The 20,808-nt window shown below is 49.1% G+C and overlaps 1 protein-coding gene across 1 annotated transcript; it reads right to left on the reverse strand.

The window, feature by feature from the left end:
* Window positions 1-1,959: 1,959 nt before the first annotated feature.
* COG7 (component of oligomeric golgi complex 7) lies at window positions 1,960-20,603 on the reverse strand. Its single transcript, XM_065644679.1, has 17 exons — window positions 20,290-20,603; window positions 19,755-19,903; window positions 19,137-19,253; window positions 18,788-18,956; window positions 16,889-16,971; window positions 15,991-16,113; window positions 14,065-14,263; window positions 11,911-12,038; window positions 11,171-11,325; window positions 9,900-10,016; window positions 9,329-9,394; window positions 8,348-8,534; window positions 7,170-7,310; window positions 6,636-6,719; window positions 5,595-5,709; window positions 4,766-4,909; window positions 1,960-3,368 (listed from the first exon to the last, which is right to left on the reverse strand). Exons 1-17 carry the CDS (start codon window positions 20,453-20,455, stop codon window positions 3,202-3,204), a joined length of 2,310 nt encoding a protein of 769 aa, XP_065500751.1. The 5' UTR covers window positions 20,456-20,603; the 3' UTR covers window positions 1,960-3,201.
* Between the last annotated feature and the right edge of the window lie 205 nt (window positions 20,604-20,808).

Below are 20,808 nucleotides of genomic sequence, written 5' to 3' on the forward strand. Positions count from 1 at the left end.
TGCCTCTAAGTTTCCCGTTGGCAGCGCATGCAGTTCAGCACCAGCACGATGCTGATGGCTGATGCAGGAAGGGCAGGTGCTGCGCTCGCCCCGACATGAGGGGTCGGGGGTCTGGGGTCCCCCCAGGGCCAGGAGCTCGCCTGGCCCCCAGTGCTCCCGGGATCCCATCACAACCCTCTGGCACCTGCCTTCCTCAAGTACTTTTGCAAAACTTCAAGAGGAAAAACAATCGTGTGGTTAAATCATGCGCCCGGGAACACGATGTTCTGGGCAGGGTGCCCAGCGCGGGGTAGTGGGGACACCGTGGCCGGGGGACCCCACTCCAACCCCCGGCACGGGGGCAGAGCTGCCGGGGTCTCCCCATCTCCCCTCGGCCGGGAGGGGGTCTGGGCGCTGACAGGCAGTGGGACCAGGGACCGGGGGACGCTCCGCCAGCTGAGATGCCGCCAGCTCGGCTGATGCTGCCCCTCACGGGGGAACTTCTGGCTGCAAAATTCACTGATAAAGTCAAATCCTTAATCACTGCTGTACAGCTGCTCTAGCACTGCTGCAGTAGTCGCAAGACAATGTGTAGAATATCTGCAGCCTTAATAAGACTTGGTTCATGAGTTTTTAAAATTTTATGATTAGCTCCAAAGGTAATGGCAACAAACGCTGCCCCAAGGAAACCACCAAACCCCGGGCATGGTGTGAGCTCAGCCAGCGGTAAAACCACCAGAGCAGCAACGGGGCAGATGGAAGGTGGTTCGGACTCCTGTACAGACAGAGGAATCCAGCTCTTACAAGAGCCATCCTAGACTTATCCTGCCCTTCTCCCCAGAGGGACCCTACCCTCCCCAGGCACCACACACCGGTCCAGCCTCCTACACCAGAACAGAGAGACCTGGGCAGTGACCGCGCTCAGACCTGGGCAGGGACTGCGCTTCATCCCACAGCATTTGTGTACACACGCCAGCCAATACTGATCTGGACAAAGACCTCCAAAGAATTCTGTAACAGTCCAAACCCACTGCTCCCAGCAACAGACACAACCAAGCAATCTGCTTAAAACACTCGAGAGCTGAGAACAAAATCCTGGGCAACTATCCCCACGCTCTCCCCAACAGAGAACACTGTAACGTCACTGCCAACGTCTGCTCGCGGGGGAACCCAAACAGCTGCAGAAGCATCAGATGCTCTCCCTACGAGCCTGCTGCTTGTGTCGTGAGGACCTGGATGCAAAGAGGAGGGGGAGTGACGGGGAGGGTCAGCCGGGCTGTTCCCCAGCCCCCGGGGCACTCCAAACACAGCGCCTGGGCTGCGGGTGCCTGGGGTGGGCTCTGCGTCAAACCACCAAAGGCAGCGGCCGGGCTGGGGCCACATCCAGCCCGCACGCGTTCAGCCCCATCCAGCCCTCACATCTTCAGCCCCATCCAGCCTGCACGCATTCAGCCCCATCCAGCCCTCACATCTTCAGCCCCATCCAGCCCACACGCATTCAGCCCCAGCTGGGTGCCCACTGGGGCCACGCGCCCCGAGAACCACAGGAGCAGCGGGCAAGGAACAGCCGCAAAATCCTCCCGCAGGGACCGGGCGGAGGGTGGGAGAGGCACAACAGCAAGATGCGCCCGTCCCACAGCCAGGGTGAATCGGAACAGCATGTTCTTTGGCAGGATGCGGACGGTTTACTATTCCAGTTACTGCTGGTTTATAGAGGGCGTCTGACAACTAATAAAAGTGGAAAGTGTCTTGTACTTGACTTCAGCTTTTTCCCAGCCCAGCTCCCTCCCTCAAATGAACTGATTGCAGACAAGCACGTGCCTGCAATGGGGTTTTTGTTGCTGCTGCAGCAGCGGTGCAGCCACTGGAAGCCTCAGCTGAGTGCTGCAGGGAGCGGGCACAGGGAACGGTTCACAAATCACAGCCAAACGAGACAGTTGAGAAGTTCCAACTCAATACAGGAGCCAATTTCCCATTCATTTGGGGATTTTTTAATAGAATTTTCATACTCTGAAACAAAAAAGTAACCATCTAACTAAATCCCTGCCAAGAAAAAAAAAATTCCAGGAGACGCATTTTACTTCCCTGTTCTGAAATTTTTTTTGGAGCCAAAATTTCCAAAACCCAAAGAGTTTACAAAGCAACTCTGCTCTCCTCACTTCCCCAGACTGCAGTTTTGGTAGTAAAACATCACTAAAGTCCAGCTGAGAACAGCAAAGGAATCCAGTTTCACTCTCAAAATGCACCACTGGTAAAATACAATCTCCCTCGGCAGGTTACCTGTGCCACAAACCAGAGAAGACCTTGGGGTGACAAACCAGCCAGGGACTGCCCGGAGGAGACGAGTGGGGGCAGCTGAGCACAGTCCCCCAGGGGAGAACATCAGGCCACCGAGTCCCAACATCACGACAAGAAGTGACAGAACTGCGGCAGCGGGTACAGACAAGGGGAACAAAGATGGTTTCCCCTCCAAAGCAGAAGCGTTTGCCTGGGGGGTTTTCCCCAGCAGCCCCACACTCCAGCTCTGGGGCCTCTCCGTGTTCTGTCCCATTTTCCCCTAAGAACGCACGCTTAGGCTGGCGAGCTGTTTTACACAGATCTATATATGGAGCTCTAGTAAATTTTACAAGAAAGCAACACTTCCATTAAATTTCTCGTAAACTTCATTGCTTTCAGTATAATACATTAATCGCACAAGGAACAACCTACAAAATCGGTTTTCTTCTCAGGGCTGAGCTTGATCATGCCTCAGCCACTAACTGATGAGACCGTCTTCTTGACTGGGTGAATAACAACAGACTTGAGCAACGCCGGTTGCCTCCAGGTAGAAGAGCTTCCAGTTGGTCAATCTTGGTTGCACCTACTCCATAATTCTAGATTCAGAATTGCTGAAGTTTTCTGCAAAAGCCAGTCATCTCACCGGCACGAGCGCGGCCTCCCCAGCGACCAGCAGAGCGTCTCCGGTCAGCACGCAGCCCCCGGCATGCTCCCGGTCACACAGACAGGTTTTGGTGAACGCGGCTGCCGGACATCTCTCCTCATTTCTGAAGACGGAAAAATGGAACAAGCTGTTCCTAGACAAAGACATTTACCAAGAGTTATTCAGAAATAAATTCCCCTAATCCCCAGAGATATTTTCACTGTCCTTGGAAAGTTTACAGGGAAATAAACCCAAGCGCGAGGCTGGGCCCTCGAGCCGTGTCGGCGGCAGGGCTGGGCCAGCTAACACTCCAGGCCTCTCATGGCGGCGATGCTGCTGGCCATTCTGCGGGGAACGCCTTTGGCAGCTTGCCGGTAGTCCTCTGGTTTTGTCTTCAAGAGAGTTACAATATTTTGCAGCGTTCTTGACGGCTGAAGGCCAAGGGCATCCATCACATTTATTAGATAATCTGTAAGATTAAGGACAAACACGTTTGAACAGGTCACGGACACCGCGCAGTGACAGTTACCCTTCGTTCTTCACGACAGCGAGAATCCTATCACCGGCAGCTCAGGAACACCGAAAACGGCTGTGTGTTTGGAATCTAGCTGTACTGACTGCTGGGGACTTTCGGCTCCCTACACACTAGTTGAGCCAACCGTCTGTTTTGTTGAGAGGACTGAGACACATTCTGCTACGTTTCAGTGTCTTCATACAACACCCTCTGGGTGGTTGGTCACCACGGCCACAGATAAAGGATCACAGTCACACTCCCAAAGGCAAAGAGCTCACAACAACGCTGGCAAGTTGTGCAGAGCTGAAGGGCTGTTGAGGCAGGAGGGAGTTCCAGCTCACTGATGCAAAGTCAGCTGGGGAATTATGGACGGCAGGGAGGATGCTGAGCAACCAGCCCTAATCCACTGGTTTGAGGCTGAGTGCAGCGGCATTCAAGCACGCTTCAAGGCGAGCTGAGGAGGAGATATTGTCTGTATCCTCATTTCTGAGCCTCGCCATGGGGAAGTCAGCATCCGTGACTGACAGCAAAGAAAGGACTAACCAGCATTTACAACAGCTGTATTGGTCTCGTGGTGACACTTCCATCAGCTCTGGATAAGGAAATCCCATCTCCTCCGTACCCTGCAGAAACACCTTCCCCAACACCTTCCTTGTATCACTCGGCACGGCGGAAAGCAGAGATTAAGAAACCGTGCCAGCTACGTCCCACTTTGCTGCTGACAATGTCTCCATGTTGAAAGTACTTTACGGATCCAGCTCCGCCAGAGCAGCAGGCAGTGAGGGAACAGCAGCAGCAGAGCTGATCCTGGAGGCTCTGGTAAAAAGGATGCTGGCCAAGTGCTCCACAGCAATTTCTAGAAGGCCTCTAGCTGATCTTCTCTACTTCAGCTACCAATGAATGGAAGAAATCAACCTGCTGCTCCCTCCAGAATCCACCAGAGTACTTCCCAGCAGGCTTGGCACGTGCTGTGTGCCCCCACTATGGCACATATTGGCAGCATCGGGCACTCAAGGAGAAGGGAAAGAGCAGTGCCATGCTTGAAAAGATAATAGAGAGGTCTTTCCTGCTAAGACTGGCTTGTAAGGGAACGGTCTCAGTTCAGAAGGACTTTGACTTGCAGAGTCAGAAACACAAGCAGTGAGGAAGCAGGAGCACCAGTGGAACATCACCCTTCCCTCCACGAGGGATGCAAGAGAACGCTTGGCAAGAGGAGCTGTGAACCACTCCACCATGGAGGGTACCAGCCAAACACAGTCACGGTTAAAGCAGAAACCCTGGCTGCAGTTCGTTAAATCTAATGAAATGACAGAGGAGCCCACGTGCTACGGCAACATGTGCATCGCGCTTACCGATGTCTGTGGCGAGCTGCTTGGCCGAGTGCACGGTGAGCGCCGGGATCTGCAGGATGGCCTCACAGTACGTCTGCATGGTCGCTCTGGCGATGGAGCCCAGCCAGTAATCAGCCATGTTGTCCAGCTCAGGCACCTCATCTCCTGCACAGAACATTCTCGTGAGCTGCCAGCACTCCCACCTGCACTGGCTGGTTTTGTAACAATCTCGTAGAAGTTGATTTAAGTCACTTTATTGATATATTTTTGAGAGAAACAGGGCCAGAAAGAAAAAAGTGAACACTTTTCTGTGGGGTTAATGAATGGAAACTGCTCTGCTGCGGAAACAGCACAAGGGTGAGGGCAGGAGGCAAAGCTGGAGCAAGGCTCCCCCTTCTGCGAGCTGCCGCACAGTCCCAGCCGCTCCGGGCAGGCGGACATGCAGCACATGCCACAAAAGTTAATGGAGGAGTCCCTGGGGTTGGATGGCTCAGCGCTGCCCTGCAGGGTTTGGGAACTGGCCACAGGTACCTCCTGTTCGCTCCCTGCACCGAGAAGATGAAATGCTGCTCCAGCTCTGGAACAGTCACACTGCAGACCCTGCGCCCCAACCACAGTTTTAATCAGCACTAAACCAGACCCAGCTAAAGCTTCTGTTTGAATGAAACCAGAAGACTCCTAGTAATTATTTAGAGGCTCTTCCTGCATATTACTAAGAAACTCTTGGAAGAAACAGCATGACTAGGTGGTAGGAAATGGAGCTGGAACAGCTTTGTTACCGTAACACGACATCCATCTCGTGTCACAACGTGACAGCTTTCCCCCAGACATGCCGAGCCTTCGGTCTCACCTTGTTCTGGGGGGTAAGGCAGTTTTCCAGCATGTAATGCCAGTTCCAAAGCAGAATCCTCTTGAGTGACAAATGGCTCAAGGTGGAGAGGAAGCGACATAATATATTGCCCAATCTAGAATAAAAGCACAAAGAGCTGAGTCACTGAACAAATGTGAAATAAGTACTTTGCTAGAAAAAAATAGTCAGCTGCAGTAATCGACACCTGAAAGCAGAAAGCTGAGCTTGACAGCAACTCACCAGCCTATATTTGCTCAGAAACAAACTGCCTCTTGCTCATCATTACACTTTGTACAAGAAATAATTTTTACAAGGTCAGAGAACCAGTAATTGAAACAATCATGTTAAGAAAAACCTGTACAGAGAACTGTTACTCCAAATAAAATCTTTGATCTCTGTAGTGTTCCCAGCAACTTGTTTTCTAGAGATGAATCTAAGAGACTGAACCAAACAAAACCACAGAGAGGAAACACATCTTCAAGTGACAATATAATAATGACTTACAGAAACATGTCACTCCCAAACAGGGGACATGCTCACAAATTCACATGCATAAGGTACATAACTTCAGGCATACAAGTACTGCCCTGTTTATAAAGTGATTATCCATGCCACAGAGAACCTTCCCAGGTACAGATACAGTTCAGAGGACTCTGCCTCCCCACACTCAAAACAGCTTTTTCCTGAGCTCACACCACCTGCCTTTTCTTCTACACAGCACACATACCACACTGGTTTGTTTCTGAACTCTACTTTAGTATCTTAGTTTTCAAACTTACTACACAATGCAGCAGTGTTATTTCAAGACTACCCCAGAGAAAGTCTTGGCTCAACTCAGCCCGTCTATCCCCCAAGCAGCAGGACAGAGGGTAGATTTGAAAATATGTCAGAAAACATACACTTTGTATCTGAAATTTTCTGAAGTTCCTGAGAGTGTCCATGACCACCATAAAACAATGCTAACAAATACTATGAACTGGGAAACACAGAAGAGGTTCCCCCGGCACTGGGCTCCCAGCACGTGCCCTCGCCCGCCCTTACGTTGCTGATGTACTCCAGAGGAGTCAGGCTGAAGGTGGGCAGGTCATCTGTCAGGGTCTCGCCAATGCCACCAGAGCTCCAGTCCTGCAACGCAAAACATGCAGAGAGAATCTTTGAGTTTCTGGAGCATGAAGTCTATTGGTGTTCTAGGAAGGGGTCAGCCAGCGACATGAACTGTGACTACCCAAGGACTTCTGGAAAGGAGAAGACAGAGAAAACTGCTTCCCTTGTCCTCCCCCGGGCCCCAAACACACACACCCTGTCCATGCAGCTCCCTCTAGGAAACACCTGCCCACACAGGTTAGAAAAGCAACATCTCAAACATCGGAGCTTGCAAACACAGCTGTCTGTTGTGAATGCTGTGGATAAACAGGGATAAACGTTTCCACTGACTGTAGTTTGTGGAAGAAATGTGATACCAGAGGGAAACATTCTGAAACGGAGAAAGGGACCCAGCACTGAGCTGTGCTCCACCGTGGGGAACCCACTGGCAGCCCTGCCGGTTCAGGTCAGGTCGATGTGCACATCACCCACCTCCATCTTTGGGACGAGCAGGAGTTGTTGTTTGATACGAAGGAAAACAGAGTCAAAAGCCAAGTGGTGTGCCAGCTGGTTGAGGCGGCTCAGGGCAGATCGAGACGAAGACAACAGGTTGTGGTTACTCGTCCCTTTTTCCTAACACACACAGACACAGAAAAATGTTTACATACAGAAGTCATTAAAGTGACTGAAGCGAACCTATGTCAACATTCTTAAAGAGGTCTTTACTAGGCCAGCCTAACACAGAAGAGTCCTCCTCTGCACTGGCACAGCTTGTTTCCTTTGGGATGCCCTATTCCAACCAGTTATTCAAGGCGGAAACCACGCACTGCTCCCTCAAATGTAAAACGAAGAATCAGCATCACATTCCAGCTGTGTCAGGCACCTGTACAGGCTGAATTCTGAGAAACTCACAGAGACAATGGCAAAACTGCTTGTTACTTACAGAGTATGACTATCTGATTCCCTGCGAGGAATTAAGCAAAAGTTTTACATGAAGGGTACCTATGGAACTTGACTATTTAGCAAAGGTTTAAAGTCAAACATAACACTGAGGCAGAGCTGCACAAGTTGCAGGTAAATTAAGTACAAAAGAAATCAAAACATTTTTAGGAAATGAGAGACAGAACTCGCAACCTTGACTTCACTACTACATGTGACTGACGATGGCATAACTTAGATCCACCAGAAGATAACGAGTCATTCTACCCTGTTCACACGTGCATGCATGAATGATCCTGCAGAATTATATTTCAGAATGGATAAGGCAGCAGAGTGTGAGTGGCAAAGAAAGCCTTGAGAAGCCAGTATGTGGGCTTCAGAATTTGAGGTGGCTCCAACACAATCTTCCCAATGCTTTCTGCGACAAAATCTGCCTGATCGGAACTGACACAGGCACGTTTGCAAAACACAGTCAGGATCTGTGGAGAGATGGAATGAGTCCAGACTTCCTGGGCTTGGACATTTCAGCTCTCCGTGGATCAAGCAGTGTCTCTGCAGAAGACTTGGAACGTAGCCCATCAAAAGGCTGCAGCTCAGGGTGAAAAGTAATCGGGCTGTAGGGGGAACACAGATCTCAGCTACCAAATGTGGGCCCAACAGCCCCCTGTGACAGAGCCCCTGTGACAGAGCCCCCCGGGACAGAGCCCGGCTCTCCCAGGCACCAGAGCTACCTTCAGGGTGTAAAGTGTTTCCATGAGGCTGGCATACTCAGATGGATTCTCCTTCAAAAGATAATTGTATTCCTGCCAGGGATTCTTTACAGAGCTCTTCTTATCTGCTGAACTTGTATCCTGAAAGCCAGAAAAACTACAAGGGCTGTAGGAGTCCGAGAGATACTTCCCAGCAGCTGATAAAATCCTGAAAACACACAAGTACACGAAAGTCACCAGCAAAATCCTCTGAAATCAGCACTGTTGTTCTCACACTGGTCCAAGGACCAAGACCACCTTTATGGTACTTCAAGGGAGAGAGTATTCACTGGTGGCAGACACTAATTACGGCCAACTCTCACGGCTACTGTGCAACTCAAAAACTGCAAAAACATTGAAATGAAAAAGAAAGGATTGCGCCCTCAGAACGTCTAGCGAACACGGGACAGGCCCAGCCTCCCATGTGCTGCAGGCTGCCATGCCCTACACAAAACACAGGCACTCGAGTCAGACCAGAGCATTTCAGCGTACGAGAGGGTGAACAGTGCTCGGCGCACCAGCAACAAAAGATCTACGAGCTGCCTGTGCTTGACACTCCTCAGGTTACAAGGAATCGATCAGTTAAGGCACACCTAGATTCAGTTCAGCAAGTAATTCATGCCCCATGTCACAAGGTGGGTAAGAACGTTGCCAATTTGATTTGGTGGAAAATTCCTTCCTGACCCCAGTCCGGCAGCCCAGTTGATGCCCAGCCAGGCGTCCAAGAAAAAGGATTTGTGTGCCTGGCTCAGGGCACACAACTGAGCTGGACAGTCTGTGACCCCTCACTGGCAGTTCAAAAGCTGGGGAGGGGCTGGGGGGGAATCATGGTGCCTCTGCTTTCCCTTCGCGGTGGCTCTGCTTTCCTTTCACCGTCTATGCAATGAAAGTACCTTGGGATTTGTTTTCTTTCAATTTGGTACCTATGCTGACAGCTCATGAATTAAGTTCAGCAATGCTTACCTGTTGGCCAGTTGCTGCTCAAAGTCTCCACACTGACGAAGCAGCTCACCACAAGTACTAATTATCCTGGGAAAGAACAAGACAAGCACACATGTTGTGAGATTTGAGGCAGACAATTCCAGACCCCCACCCAGACAACCCATCTCAGACACATGTCAGCTGATTATAAAATGCAATGACCAAACCACAGCCCACAGGGGACACATCCATCAAGAGTTAATTTGGCTATTAACTCTGCATCCATTTGATAACATACTGATTTTTTTTGCCCAGCCACCTCATCCACATGCTACTTCTTGTCATGGTCGCTAAGGCCAGCTCAGTGTCACTGGAAAAAATTCGCAGAGCTGCTGATATTTCAAGTGATATGCCATGCAGCCTTGCTCCAGGCAGGGTGGGGGGCCTGGCAGCACTGGCTGTGCAGCAGCAACCTGAACGCCTGACAGCACTGCAGCTGAGCGGGCACAGCCCTGCCTTCTGCACCGAGAGCTTGCATGCACTGTCCCCGAGTCATTCCCTTCCAACTCGCATACAAAATCAGTTCTGAGCTGGGATAAAAAACGCCCTTTACCGGATGGAATTTTGGAATGCAGTCCAGTCCTCCTGGAAAAGGGAATCTGATGGGACATCATCCAAGTTACACTTCTTTCGTATGGACTGCAGTGTATTTGTGAAGTCAGACGTATATCTGTAAAGAGAGGAGCATCAGCATAAGAGAACAGGCTGGAGAGCAGCATAACCGCGTGTCCTGCCATTTGCTCATTCCATACTCTACAGGAGCCAAAAAAGAACCAGAAATATTAAGAGGAGTTCAGGAGAGCCACTCCGAGCATACGGATGTGAAGAACTGATCAGCCACAGCCCTCTCCAGCCTACACTATTGATGGAAGACAGCGAGAAGCTCTGAGTAACAGATGCTGTGTGGCTACTTCCATTTGTTGTATGCGGGTTACTAGGAAGCCTCCCCTCCCCTGACAAGGTATGAGTAAGCCACTCTTGTTACCACTGCACTAGTCACATTTCCCAGGAAAGGCCAAAAAAAGTTTACAAGGCTACTGCTAGTCCAGCATCACTTGGCCCTAACTCCAGGAACACAGCTACAACAAATCTCATGAATTTGTTTTCTCAGCTACTCCCCAGATGAGAACATGGATAAAAAGCAGAACATTTTGTTTCCCACACACCCCTTTTTTTTAATAATGCCCATAAGCTGGAGGCATGCACGCTGCTATATAATTGCCTATAAAGAAGGTGAGCTCAGAGCAGTGCGCTTTCCCCTTTCCTCCTCCCCACAGGGCAGCGAGGTAACAGTCTGATTTACACCTTGTGAGCAGCTCTGTGGGTATCAGGAAAGAAGAAGGAGGTCATCGGTACCGGAACATGAGCTAAGCAGACTGCCACCGATACTTCCAGACATGAACTTACAGCAAACCTCACTCATTAGGGTGTCCCACGCTTTTGGGTCGATTCTGGATGGGAGGTCACTTGTCCCAGTAAGGAGACATTTCCTCACTGAGTTTTACTTTCATCAGCCTCATTTGTCTTTGTCTTACTTCATTTTGGGAAACTCCAAAAGTATTTATTAAAACGAAAATTCAGTCCAACCAGAATAGAAAACCTCTGAGAAAAGTCTCACATGTAGCCATAAAAAGCTTTAACTTTTCCCCTAAGCAACAGTCACTGCCTGAACGAGCGGCAGGAGGGGAAATCAGCTGATTCATTTATGGTTACAGACACTTTCCACTCTCAGCCATTTTTCATAAACTCCAAAGCCCTCGGGCAGCAGCTGAATACCTGTAGTGCCTCGGGATAAAAGCAGCGGGGTAACCACAAGCAACTTACTTTGTGAAGAGAGCTTTCAGCGCCCGGAGGAGCCCTCCGGCCCCCAGCCCGTCCGTGAGCTTCACGCAGTTGTCAATGGCCCCCGAAGCCAGGATGAAGAGTTTGGTGACCGAATGGTTCAGCTCCTGGACACAGTCCATCACTTCCCAGTGCTCCTAAATAACAACAACAACAAAGCTGAGCCCGACCCTTCTCTCGGCGAGTGTCCAGGCATCCAGGACACCTTGTGTAACATGTTGTTCCCTCGGCATCCTGCAACCTGTGACACACTCAAGGGAGAACAACGCTGGTCGCTTCCACCCTCCTGCACAGCGGCTGCTGATAAAGGTCAGGCTGCCACATCCTGCATTTGCCAGGTCTTCAAGGAAAAAACAGTTCTGCCAACAGCAGAATCTGCCACAAAAAGGACTTTCCTCCCCCTGACCCTGTTCTTAATAAATTCTATCAAACCTCAAGCAGGTTCTTGGTTGATAATGATATTTTAGTAAAGTCTTTCTCCAGCAGATCTACACAGTGCCAGTTAGTGGGTGAAGGAGAAGAAGAAAGGAGTTACCTCCCACTTGACAGTGCTCCTGAAATCAACTTTATTTCTTAAACAAAGTTTACTTAATAGTATAAAAATATACTGCAAACAGGAAATATTACCAAAAGATTGCAGGAGGAAAGAGAGCAATAACTATGACAAGGACTCCGGTATTCAGCAGAGGTTTCGGGCCTCTGGCTGTGCAGACACTCCTTACCAAGGGCACCGCGCTGATCTGGATGAGTAGATTTTCTTCCTCCAGGTCTCCATACTCAAGTTGATAGGGCTTGTACGGACCATACACCGCTTCTACCAGTTCCATCACTTTTACCAGGTTCTGCTCCTCTGCAAAGAATCAGATGTTTAGTCTACAAATAGATAAACATGCTACTAAAACCCTTGTTCCAAGTACCATGCAGGAGCTCCTCAATTAGAGCACGCTGCCTACACAGGCTTGGAATGTTGCCCAACAGCTTTAAGTCTCAACTACACAGATTTTTTTTTTGCATTTTTTAAAAACAAGGTTATTATCTCTACCTGCTTCCTAAAACCAAGATGTTCTACCTCAACAAGTGCCTCAGGAAAATTATCACTCACTGCTCCGGAACAGCCTGGGTGACAAAAATCTATTAAACATTCCAACCTACAGCAGAAGGAAGGTATTGAAACCGTTTGAGAAGTGAAACGCATTACTCCCACAACATAAAAACAGGGGCAATTCTCATTTATCAGAAAGCCTGGTTCATCCTTAAAATAATCGACACTAACTCAACGCACTTAGCAGTACTGCTTCATGGTGTTCACCGACCAGAGCTGAACCAGAGCCACGACCTCAGCATTTCAGCGCCGTTCTGTGGAGCAGGGAGCTGCAAACCCACACAAAAGCCAGGGCTGAATGATTATTCCTCAAATCAGAACTGGACACTAGCTGTTCTTGTCAAGTTTTGGCGAACTCAAACTATCAGCAAACCAGAATTACTTTAAGTCCTGCGTAAGTCCGGCTGTCTCCGTGCTTGGACATTTTCAAGATCGGGCTGGACAATCCCCTGAGTACCGTGGTCTGAACTCACAGCAGACCTTGCTGGGAGCAGGAGGTTGGACCAGATCATCTCCCGAGGTGCCTTCCAACCTGAACTGTCCTGTGAATCATAACCAAACCCTCCCCACGCATACACATGGAGGAACTGGTCTGACGCTGCTCTGCTGACTCATCTGGCCCTTCCATTCTCGGGATACTTCTCTTCCCAAACATCTTACCCCACAGCAAAAGAGATGGAAATAAGAACTTTTTTTTTTTTTAAAAAAACACACTCAGATAACAGTTCAGCAACATACTCCATCATCTTCTAGAACTTGACATTGTTTTTCCAAGTTCTTTTTAATCGTTTCTATTACAAAACACAAATTAAACCAAGCCAAGGATAGAAAATTACTGACAAGAGTATGTAATCACAAAGACAACAAAACCAGACATGACAGTCATACTCCCTGCAATTGCTCAGTAATCACAATTTACATGACCAAGTGAGAAGCAGTTTAAATAGCTCAAGACAATGTTATGAGGAATGAAACAGAGGAAACACAGCATTAGGAATGCTCCATTAGCTTTAATTTAGGATTTTCCCATACCTGGTCTTTGAAGGGGCCCTACCAACTCAATAAAGGACTATAAATAGCCAACAGCTCAAGTCATGCACAAACCTATGTAAATGCAGCACCACACCACTTTGTGGTTTGTGGGAATTACTCGCCAAGTCAGGACCAAAATGAGAAGACAAACATCACAGGGTAAGGAAAGCACAGGTCAGACTTCAAATTAAATGCTGAGGATGCTGCTAGGGAATAAACTACTGACGGTTCACAAATAATATTTGGCCCTGCATTTTCATTTGATTAAAACATAAGCCAGCAGCAACAAAACAAAAATCAAGAATCCAGTGGATGCAGCTTTCAAGCAGGTTTTCTCTTGTTCAGTAAGGTGTGACTTAATTCCAGGAAACTCCTTGACTTTTATGCTTTGTGATCTTTCGCAATGGGTTTCACAGACAGCTTACCCGAGACATTTCCTCATCCGTTAGACAGAAGAAATACTAATGCTTGTAAAAGAAAAAGTGCTACATGTTATTTACCCAAGACCGTAAGCCTGCTCAGAACAGGTCTGCTTCAGTAACCTCATTCAGTATTGTGTCAATATCGTTACTGTTAAGATATATAAATAGACACACACACAAAGTTGCAAATGCCATGTAACTGGTCAACATCATAGAAGATAAAATCCCTCCCTGCATGTGAACCTACGCAAAATCCCAGGACGAAACTTTACCAAAGAGTTGGCAGAACAGAAAGACAAAATTCAGCGCAAGAGCCTTACTCAGGTTTGGCAGCATCGCTACTTCCAGCCCTTTGGCAAAGTGGACGGTGGCATCGTAGAGCTCCAGCAGCTTGTTCAGCCTGGCGTCCCGGCCCGTCCTCTCCATGGCAGTGCCCAGGCAGACGGGGATGGAGGGCACCAGTGCGCCCAGCGTCTGGATCAACAGCACAGTCACCACCTCATGGGGGTTCTTGAAAACCTGTGGTCACAGAAAAGCTGTTAGCACAAGCACGTTATCTCAGAGGAACGTGACGGGCGGCAGCAGCTCCCAGAGAGCTCCTGACAGGGAGGGACAGACGAGGCAGAACCCACAGGTCTGCAAACGCTGCCAGCAGAGCCGGGCTGCACAACCGGGCACGGAGCTGGGGAAACAGCAGCAGCAGCCTGGCCTGGAGGTTTCACAGCCAGGGCAGAAAACCATGCAGGTGTGTGCTTCTTTCTGTTAAAGAATTCATATAAAATTACCCATTGGTGAAAGACAGTGATACACAGATCAAGAAGATGACATTTTGTGCACTAACAGGTCACAGATTCCTCAGATGACGTGAGCTCTCAACCCAAAGGGAATGAAAACAAATTTGAAAAACCTCTCAAGGGGTAAAAAACCCACGAGAGGTCTGGTCTGACTGCAAGAACCTCGCTGGCCCAGCACACAGGACAGCTGAGCACTCAAGTCAGCGTCAATACATATTATACCATTGAAAACGTACTCTGAATACAGCAACCAAGAAACCAGAACATAGGCACAGGTCAAAAACTGAATTCAGCAGCACAGTGGCACCGTAGTAATTCAAAAAACCACCTGGCAGAAAAGTGCATTTGAAAACAGAGCATGTGGTTTACACAGAGATGTTGGGAAAAAGCAGACTGGTAAAACATGAAGAAATAGTACTGTGTCACCAGCCAAATCACTGGTGAGATAGGCAGAAGTCAGTACTGGAAAGGCTAGGAAGACTGAAATCAGCTCAGAACTTTTACTTACATGCACCACCCTCAACTCCACTAGCACAAAATGCATTACAGCCTTTTATTGTGACTCTTTTGTCAGCTATTCTTGCTCATTTGCTTTGGAAGCTGGGATCACCGCAAGTCTTCCGCAGCAAGGTCACCATGGATACTGAACAGCATGAAAAAGGGCCAAGAATTCTTCAGAAAGCAGAAGCAGCCCAGGAGACTCAGTGACAAGAGCTTTGCCTCGTGTGCCATTTCTCTCTCTCAATCCCCAGTTCAAAGAATATCTGCTAAAATGTAAGCTGACATCTGACCCATAAGTCACATCGAATCATGGGGCAGAAAAAACACATTTCAAGGAAACACTGAGCTCCTTTGCGGCGTAGGCCGAGCAGTTGCACTGGGCTTCATAACACAAAGATAAGCATCTCTTACCCTTCATGGATGAAAAACTCCTACAGGCTCAAAAATATGAACTTATTTCTTCATTTCACTAAAGGACAACAACTTTTTTTGGATCCCACGTTATTCTTGGCAGGAAAAACAAGCACCCAGACTCCAGCGGGTGATAGCAGAACCCTCGATATCTTACACACAGTGACATGGATCAGTCCAATACAACCTTGAGGGCTTCTCTGGGCCAAGTGATAAAGCAATCCAGGCATTTCAAATGCCTTGCAACAGAACACATTTGCAACACCAAGAAATTAGATTTAACTTAAGATACAGATGAACCTGATAGAGCAGCTTGAATGTCAATAACACGACAACCTTGCTGTTGGTAGAACACCAGAGATCAAATCTTGTCTAGGAGCTGGTCAGGAACCAGCAGGCAGGTCGCAGGCGTGTCCCGCATGGAGACAGCGCAGAGCGCAACCGAGCGAGCACCATGAACTGTCCGGAGCTCTGAGAGCCAAGAGTGTGTTCGACCTCGTCTTTCCCCACCCGCGGACCAACCCCGAACCGTCACCACACCTGCGCTGCCCACTGGAGCTGCGAGTGCCAGGTCCCCAGCAGCGTGTCGTACAGCTCCGTCAGCTGCCGATCCAAGCTTAAGTCACTTTGGCAAAGGTCCTGCCACGTGGCCACCAGCTGCACCTGCAGGGCAACAAGAACCATCCTAAGAGAAGTGAAAGTCTGCAGACCCAGCTTTTGTTATTTCACACCCAGAACTCCCCAACGCAAAGCACTTTTGCCAAAGCACAATGCCCACCCTGGCTCCTCTCTGCAGATTTCGGCATAACATGCTGCTATAATTCAGGACCACAGAAGGAAGTGACTTTCAGCATGAAGCTAGAGGCTTCTTAGTTGATTCAAAGATTTAATTAACATTGGTATTTTACTCATAAAATGAGACTGTAACTGATACCCTCACATAATAGTTGAAATACTTGGCAAGCCCCAGCCCTGAACTTAATCCTCAAAAGTCACAGTCATGAGAGAACTTTTGAGGATCAGGTTATGGCTACAGAACTGTCTGGAATTCCAACTTTTAATCTTACCTGAAAAGAGTTTACAGAAGTCAGCAGCTGGCAAGTTGAAGCAATAAAGTTATTGCTGACATAGCCACATCCAAGAAAAGCAAAGCCAAACTACAAAGCACAGAGAAATCCAGCAAAACACACATATCCTGTGTCTGTTGCAGGAAGGAACACAAAGCCCTGAATGGAGAATTACTCCTGAAACATGGGGGGTAACCAAAGCTGCTCAGAGCCAGAAAGAGAAGTCAGAGAAACAAACGGAAAGAACAGGTTCCATCTTCCTTCGAAAGGGAAAGGTACAATACGTGATGCAGCAGCCCCACCTACAGCCCACACCACGCAAGAACTCATATGTTTATTCTGCCATATCAAAATACTATCAAAATACTTACCTTGTGACATTTATAATAATAAGCAAGAAGCTGGGGCATCCGATCGATTTCAGTGAAGACTTTAACAAACGTTTTTGCCTGATCTAAACAAAACAAAATCATAAGCAGTTATAGAGGTTGAGACATTAGTCTAACCGAGCAAGAGAATTCTTATTTGGAGGGGGTACGCACAATAGCCTGTACAAAAAGACACGCTTTCACCTTTTTTTTGCTTATCTTCTCAAGTAGGAGCAGAACTGCCTAAAAACCACACTCAAACAAGAGCCGGTAGTCACGAGGAATGAATGTAACTTCTTAAATTTAACTTCTTAACCAGCAAATGGATCTACTATTAAAGACAGCTAAAACCAGAGTATTTCCTAGAAGAAAATCATCATTTTCCAGAAACAAGCTGCTCTCTACAGAACTAGAACACCCCTCACAAAGTCCTCAGCTGTGCTGTCAGAGCTACCCACACTGACACACCAGCTGCCTCCGGTGTGCTCTGACACAAACCTTTCAAATCCGACTTCCTCAGAAGTCTGTTTTGTACTGTATGACTATAGTTCTGTCCACAAAATACATCTGGAGTTAGAGAAATGAGTTAGAAATAGACCTTGTTTTCCAAACAGGGCCCAGAAGGCAGATAAAGCAGAACACTCCGTAACCTGAGGTGCTCTTTGGCTGTGGAAGTCACAGCGTACAGACTCCCTGGGGACACGTTTACTGACTTGTGTTACATTTATAGGAGCTGCACTACAGAAAAAACCTTGACTCCACTGTAAACAGAGAAAATCTCTTCAATGGGAAAAAAGCCCATGTCTCCACACGCCCAGAACAGACTTTGAAAGAGAACGCGAACAGTGCTCCAAGTGAATAATTCTGAGTAGCAAGGCTGAGCAAAGGACCTCGCAGCAGCACCCTTGCTGTCAGCAGCTTTCTTGCAACTATGGAGGAGAACTCACAAAGCATATGAATATTCAATTTGCTTTCATCCTAAGCAGAGAAAATGTTCCAAAACATCATTCTTTCTCTTGAATTTGTCTGTAAAGAGTAATGCACTGCAACAGCAGAAAAGAAGGCGTGGGACCTCCTGGGAAGGTGATGAGCACAGCTCCAGAAGAGAGGATGCTTTGCCAAGAAAAGCCAGCGGAGGAATGGGAGAGAGAAGAGACGTCTATGCAAAGGATGAAGCTTGTTTGTTAGGAGCACAGCACAGCACGCAGCGCTGCATCCCTCTCCGCTCCCCGCTGCCCACGGTCACACTCTGCCAGCCTTGCCTGTCCCTGAGCTGTGCAGCAGGAGCACCCGCCGGGACCTCGGGGTGCAGGGACGGGAGGTGACACCTGGAGCAGGTGTTTCTCAGAAGCGCTGACAGTGGGAGTTGGAAGGAGGAGCACAAAGAACAGTTCAAACAATCAAATCTTCTAAAGGAGAGTTTATAGAACAGCTTTTACAAGGTAGTAAGGAGTTAGAACATTTCCAAACAAATTCCCTTATTGATTACGACATCAAGCTGTAGCCCAGTAGTGCTATGATAATGCAAAACCAGAGGCCTTCTGCTCACCTGAGCAGCACTGCCTGTTTGCAGTGCTCCTGTGCTTAACTGAACTCTGACAGCTGGGCTGCCCTGCCTCTGCAGCCCCATCCCACACACCCACATAGCCCACGAAACCAGCCCCATTTTCCCTGTTTCCCACCACGGCCACACGCTCACCAAGCTGCAGGAGAATCAAAGATGTGCTAGACCGCAAGCAGCTGCGGAGCACAGAACGTGTCACGGCATCCGGCTCCACCAGAAAAAGCACAAAACCCAGGGCCAGAAGCCTTCAGGACATAAACTCCCCACTCAAACAACATTTTACTTTTTAAAGAAAACAAACTCCGCACTGATAGTAAATGATGCGGAGACTCACTGACCTACAGCCTGGGAGTTGAAGGCAGCGACGATCTGCGGGCTGGCCATGGCCTCCAGCCGGTTCTTCAGCGCCTCCAGGTGCACGCACTTCTCTGAGTAGTCCGGTGTGTCCACCAGCATGGCCAGGCTGCTCTGCATGCTCGTCAACTTGGCCGAAATCACAGACACATCCTGCACGAGTGAACAGCGACCCCGTTACCAAACATGACCTTAGAAAGCATTGCTATCAGCTTCAAAATGACCGCTTCCAAGCAGGTACGTGTTTCAATGTTAGTTGAAAAACCTATTTTTAAACACAGTTTCCCTGGACAGCTGAAGGCACAAAGAACAGAAAGAATAATGGGGATCTACCTGTGTTTTAAGAGTCTCTTCAATGTCTGCACTTAACGTGCTCCATTTGTCTGCTTCCTGAAGCGACTCGGCAGCCAGTTGCATCCTAGATTTCACTCGGTCAATCTCTACCAGGACCTGAAGGAAAAAAAATGTAACGTTGCCCATCAAAATTAAAGACAGGTGCCACAGATACTTGTATTACTGGAGTTACTGTTGGTTTGATTTTAAAAACTGGGTGGAATGATCATGCCCGTTACAAGGAGGAGGGAGCTGGCTGAAAGAGCTGGAGATGTTAAATCAATTTCCAACATCAAACAACAAAGGGTCAGTTTGAATTCTGGATTTGCACTTTTAGTATCCACTTTGCCTGAAAAATCCTACGTGCCCGAACTACCAACAGACAGGAATCTGGCCAGAAATCGGTGTACCAGGTAACTGTCTGGACTAAAACATGATGAGCTGTTTCGAAGGAAATACAGATTGCACTGCTCTGTGTCACACCCACTTTCCTACTATTAATGCTAAAAGAAGTGTTTTTATCTATCTTGAGATCACACGGCTGTTTAATTTGAACAAGTCTGGAAACTTTAGAATTTCACAAGTTGCAAATAAACGCTAAGCAAGACAAGAACCTGCCTGCATTGACTGAGCTGTGTCTTGTTCAAATTTCTTGATATCTTCTTTAACAAGGATCATTTGTTCCTTCAGGAACGTTGCCTCCTGTTTCAAGACCTCCACCTCCCGCAGGACGCGGGGCATGTTCTGGAGAGCCTGGTGGCTGGTTTCTGCAGAAACACCAAGCGGGACAGTGAGGAGGCCTGAGAACCCTTGCAGGGAAGAGAGAGTTTTTCAATAAACTTGTATAATCTTCCATATCTCATAAGAAAACCAGTGAAAACCAAAACTTTATCTTTTAAATTTAAATATGTGCTTTCTCATAGAATCATTTTGGTTGGAAGAGACCTTCCAGATCATAGAGCCCAACTGTTCCCCCACCCCCGGCACTGCCCCCTGTCCTGAGAACCTCATGTCCGTCTGTCCGACCCCTCCAGGGATGGTGACTCCAGCACTGCCCTGGGCAGCCTGTTCCCATGCCCCACAGCCCTTTGGGGAAGAAACTGTTCCCCAGATGCAACGCGCAGCTGCCCGGGCCGGGGCCGCGGTCCCTCACCCTCCACGGCGTTGTTCACCTCCTGGATGAAGAGCTGCAGCTTCATCACCAGCGTGGCGGCGTGGGCGTCCACCTTCCCCGGGGCCTCCTGCTGCACGGCCCGGAACGCCGCGTTCACCCAGCCCTTCACCTCGAAGTCATCCGACAGGAACCGGGAGAAATCCATCGCCGCCTCCGGGCCCGCCTGGGCTCCCGCGGGGGCGAACCGGCCACAGCCGCCGCCCCACCGGCCACCAGCAGCCGCGGCCCCGCCACGCACCGAGAAACGCAGCGGGAAGCGAGGCGCCGGGCCCCTACCGGCCACCGTCCCGCTGCGCCGGGCCCCTGCCGGCCACCGTACCGCTGCGCCGGGCCCTGCCGGCCACCGTACCGCTGCGCCGGGCCCTGCCGGCCACCGTCCTGGGCGGGGCCCCGCAGGACCCAGGTCCCGGGTCCCGCCCGCCGGAGCGGCCAGAGACACCGCAGGTCGTTCTTCCGGCGGGGATGTAGCAAAGCCCGGCCTGAGGGGAGCTCGGCCCG

This window comes from Caloenas nicobarica, chromosome 14 (assembly GCF_036013445.1).
Source record: "Caloenas nicobarica isolate bCalNic1 chromosome 14, bCalNic1.hap1, whole genome shotgun sequence".
NCBI classification, from domain to species: Eukaryota; Metazoa; Chordata; class Aves; order Columbiformes; family Columbidae; genus Caloenas; species Caloenas nicobarica.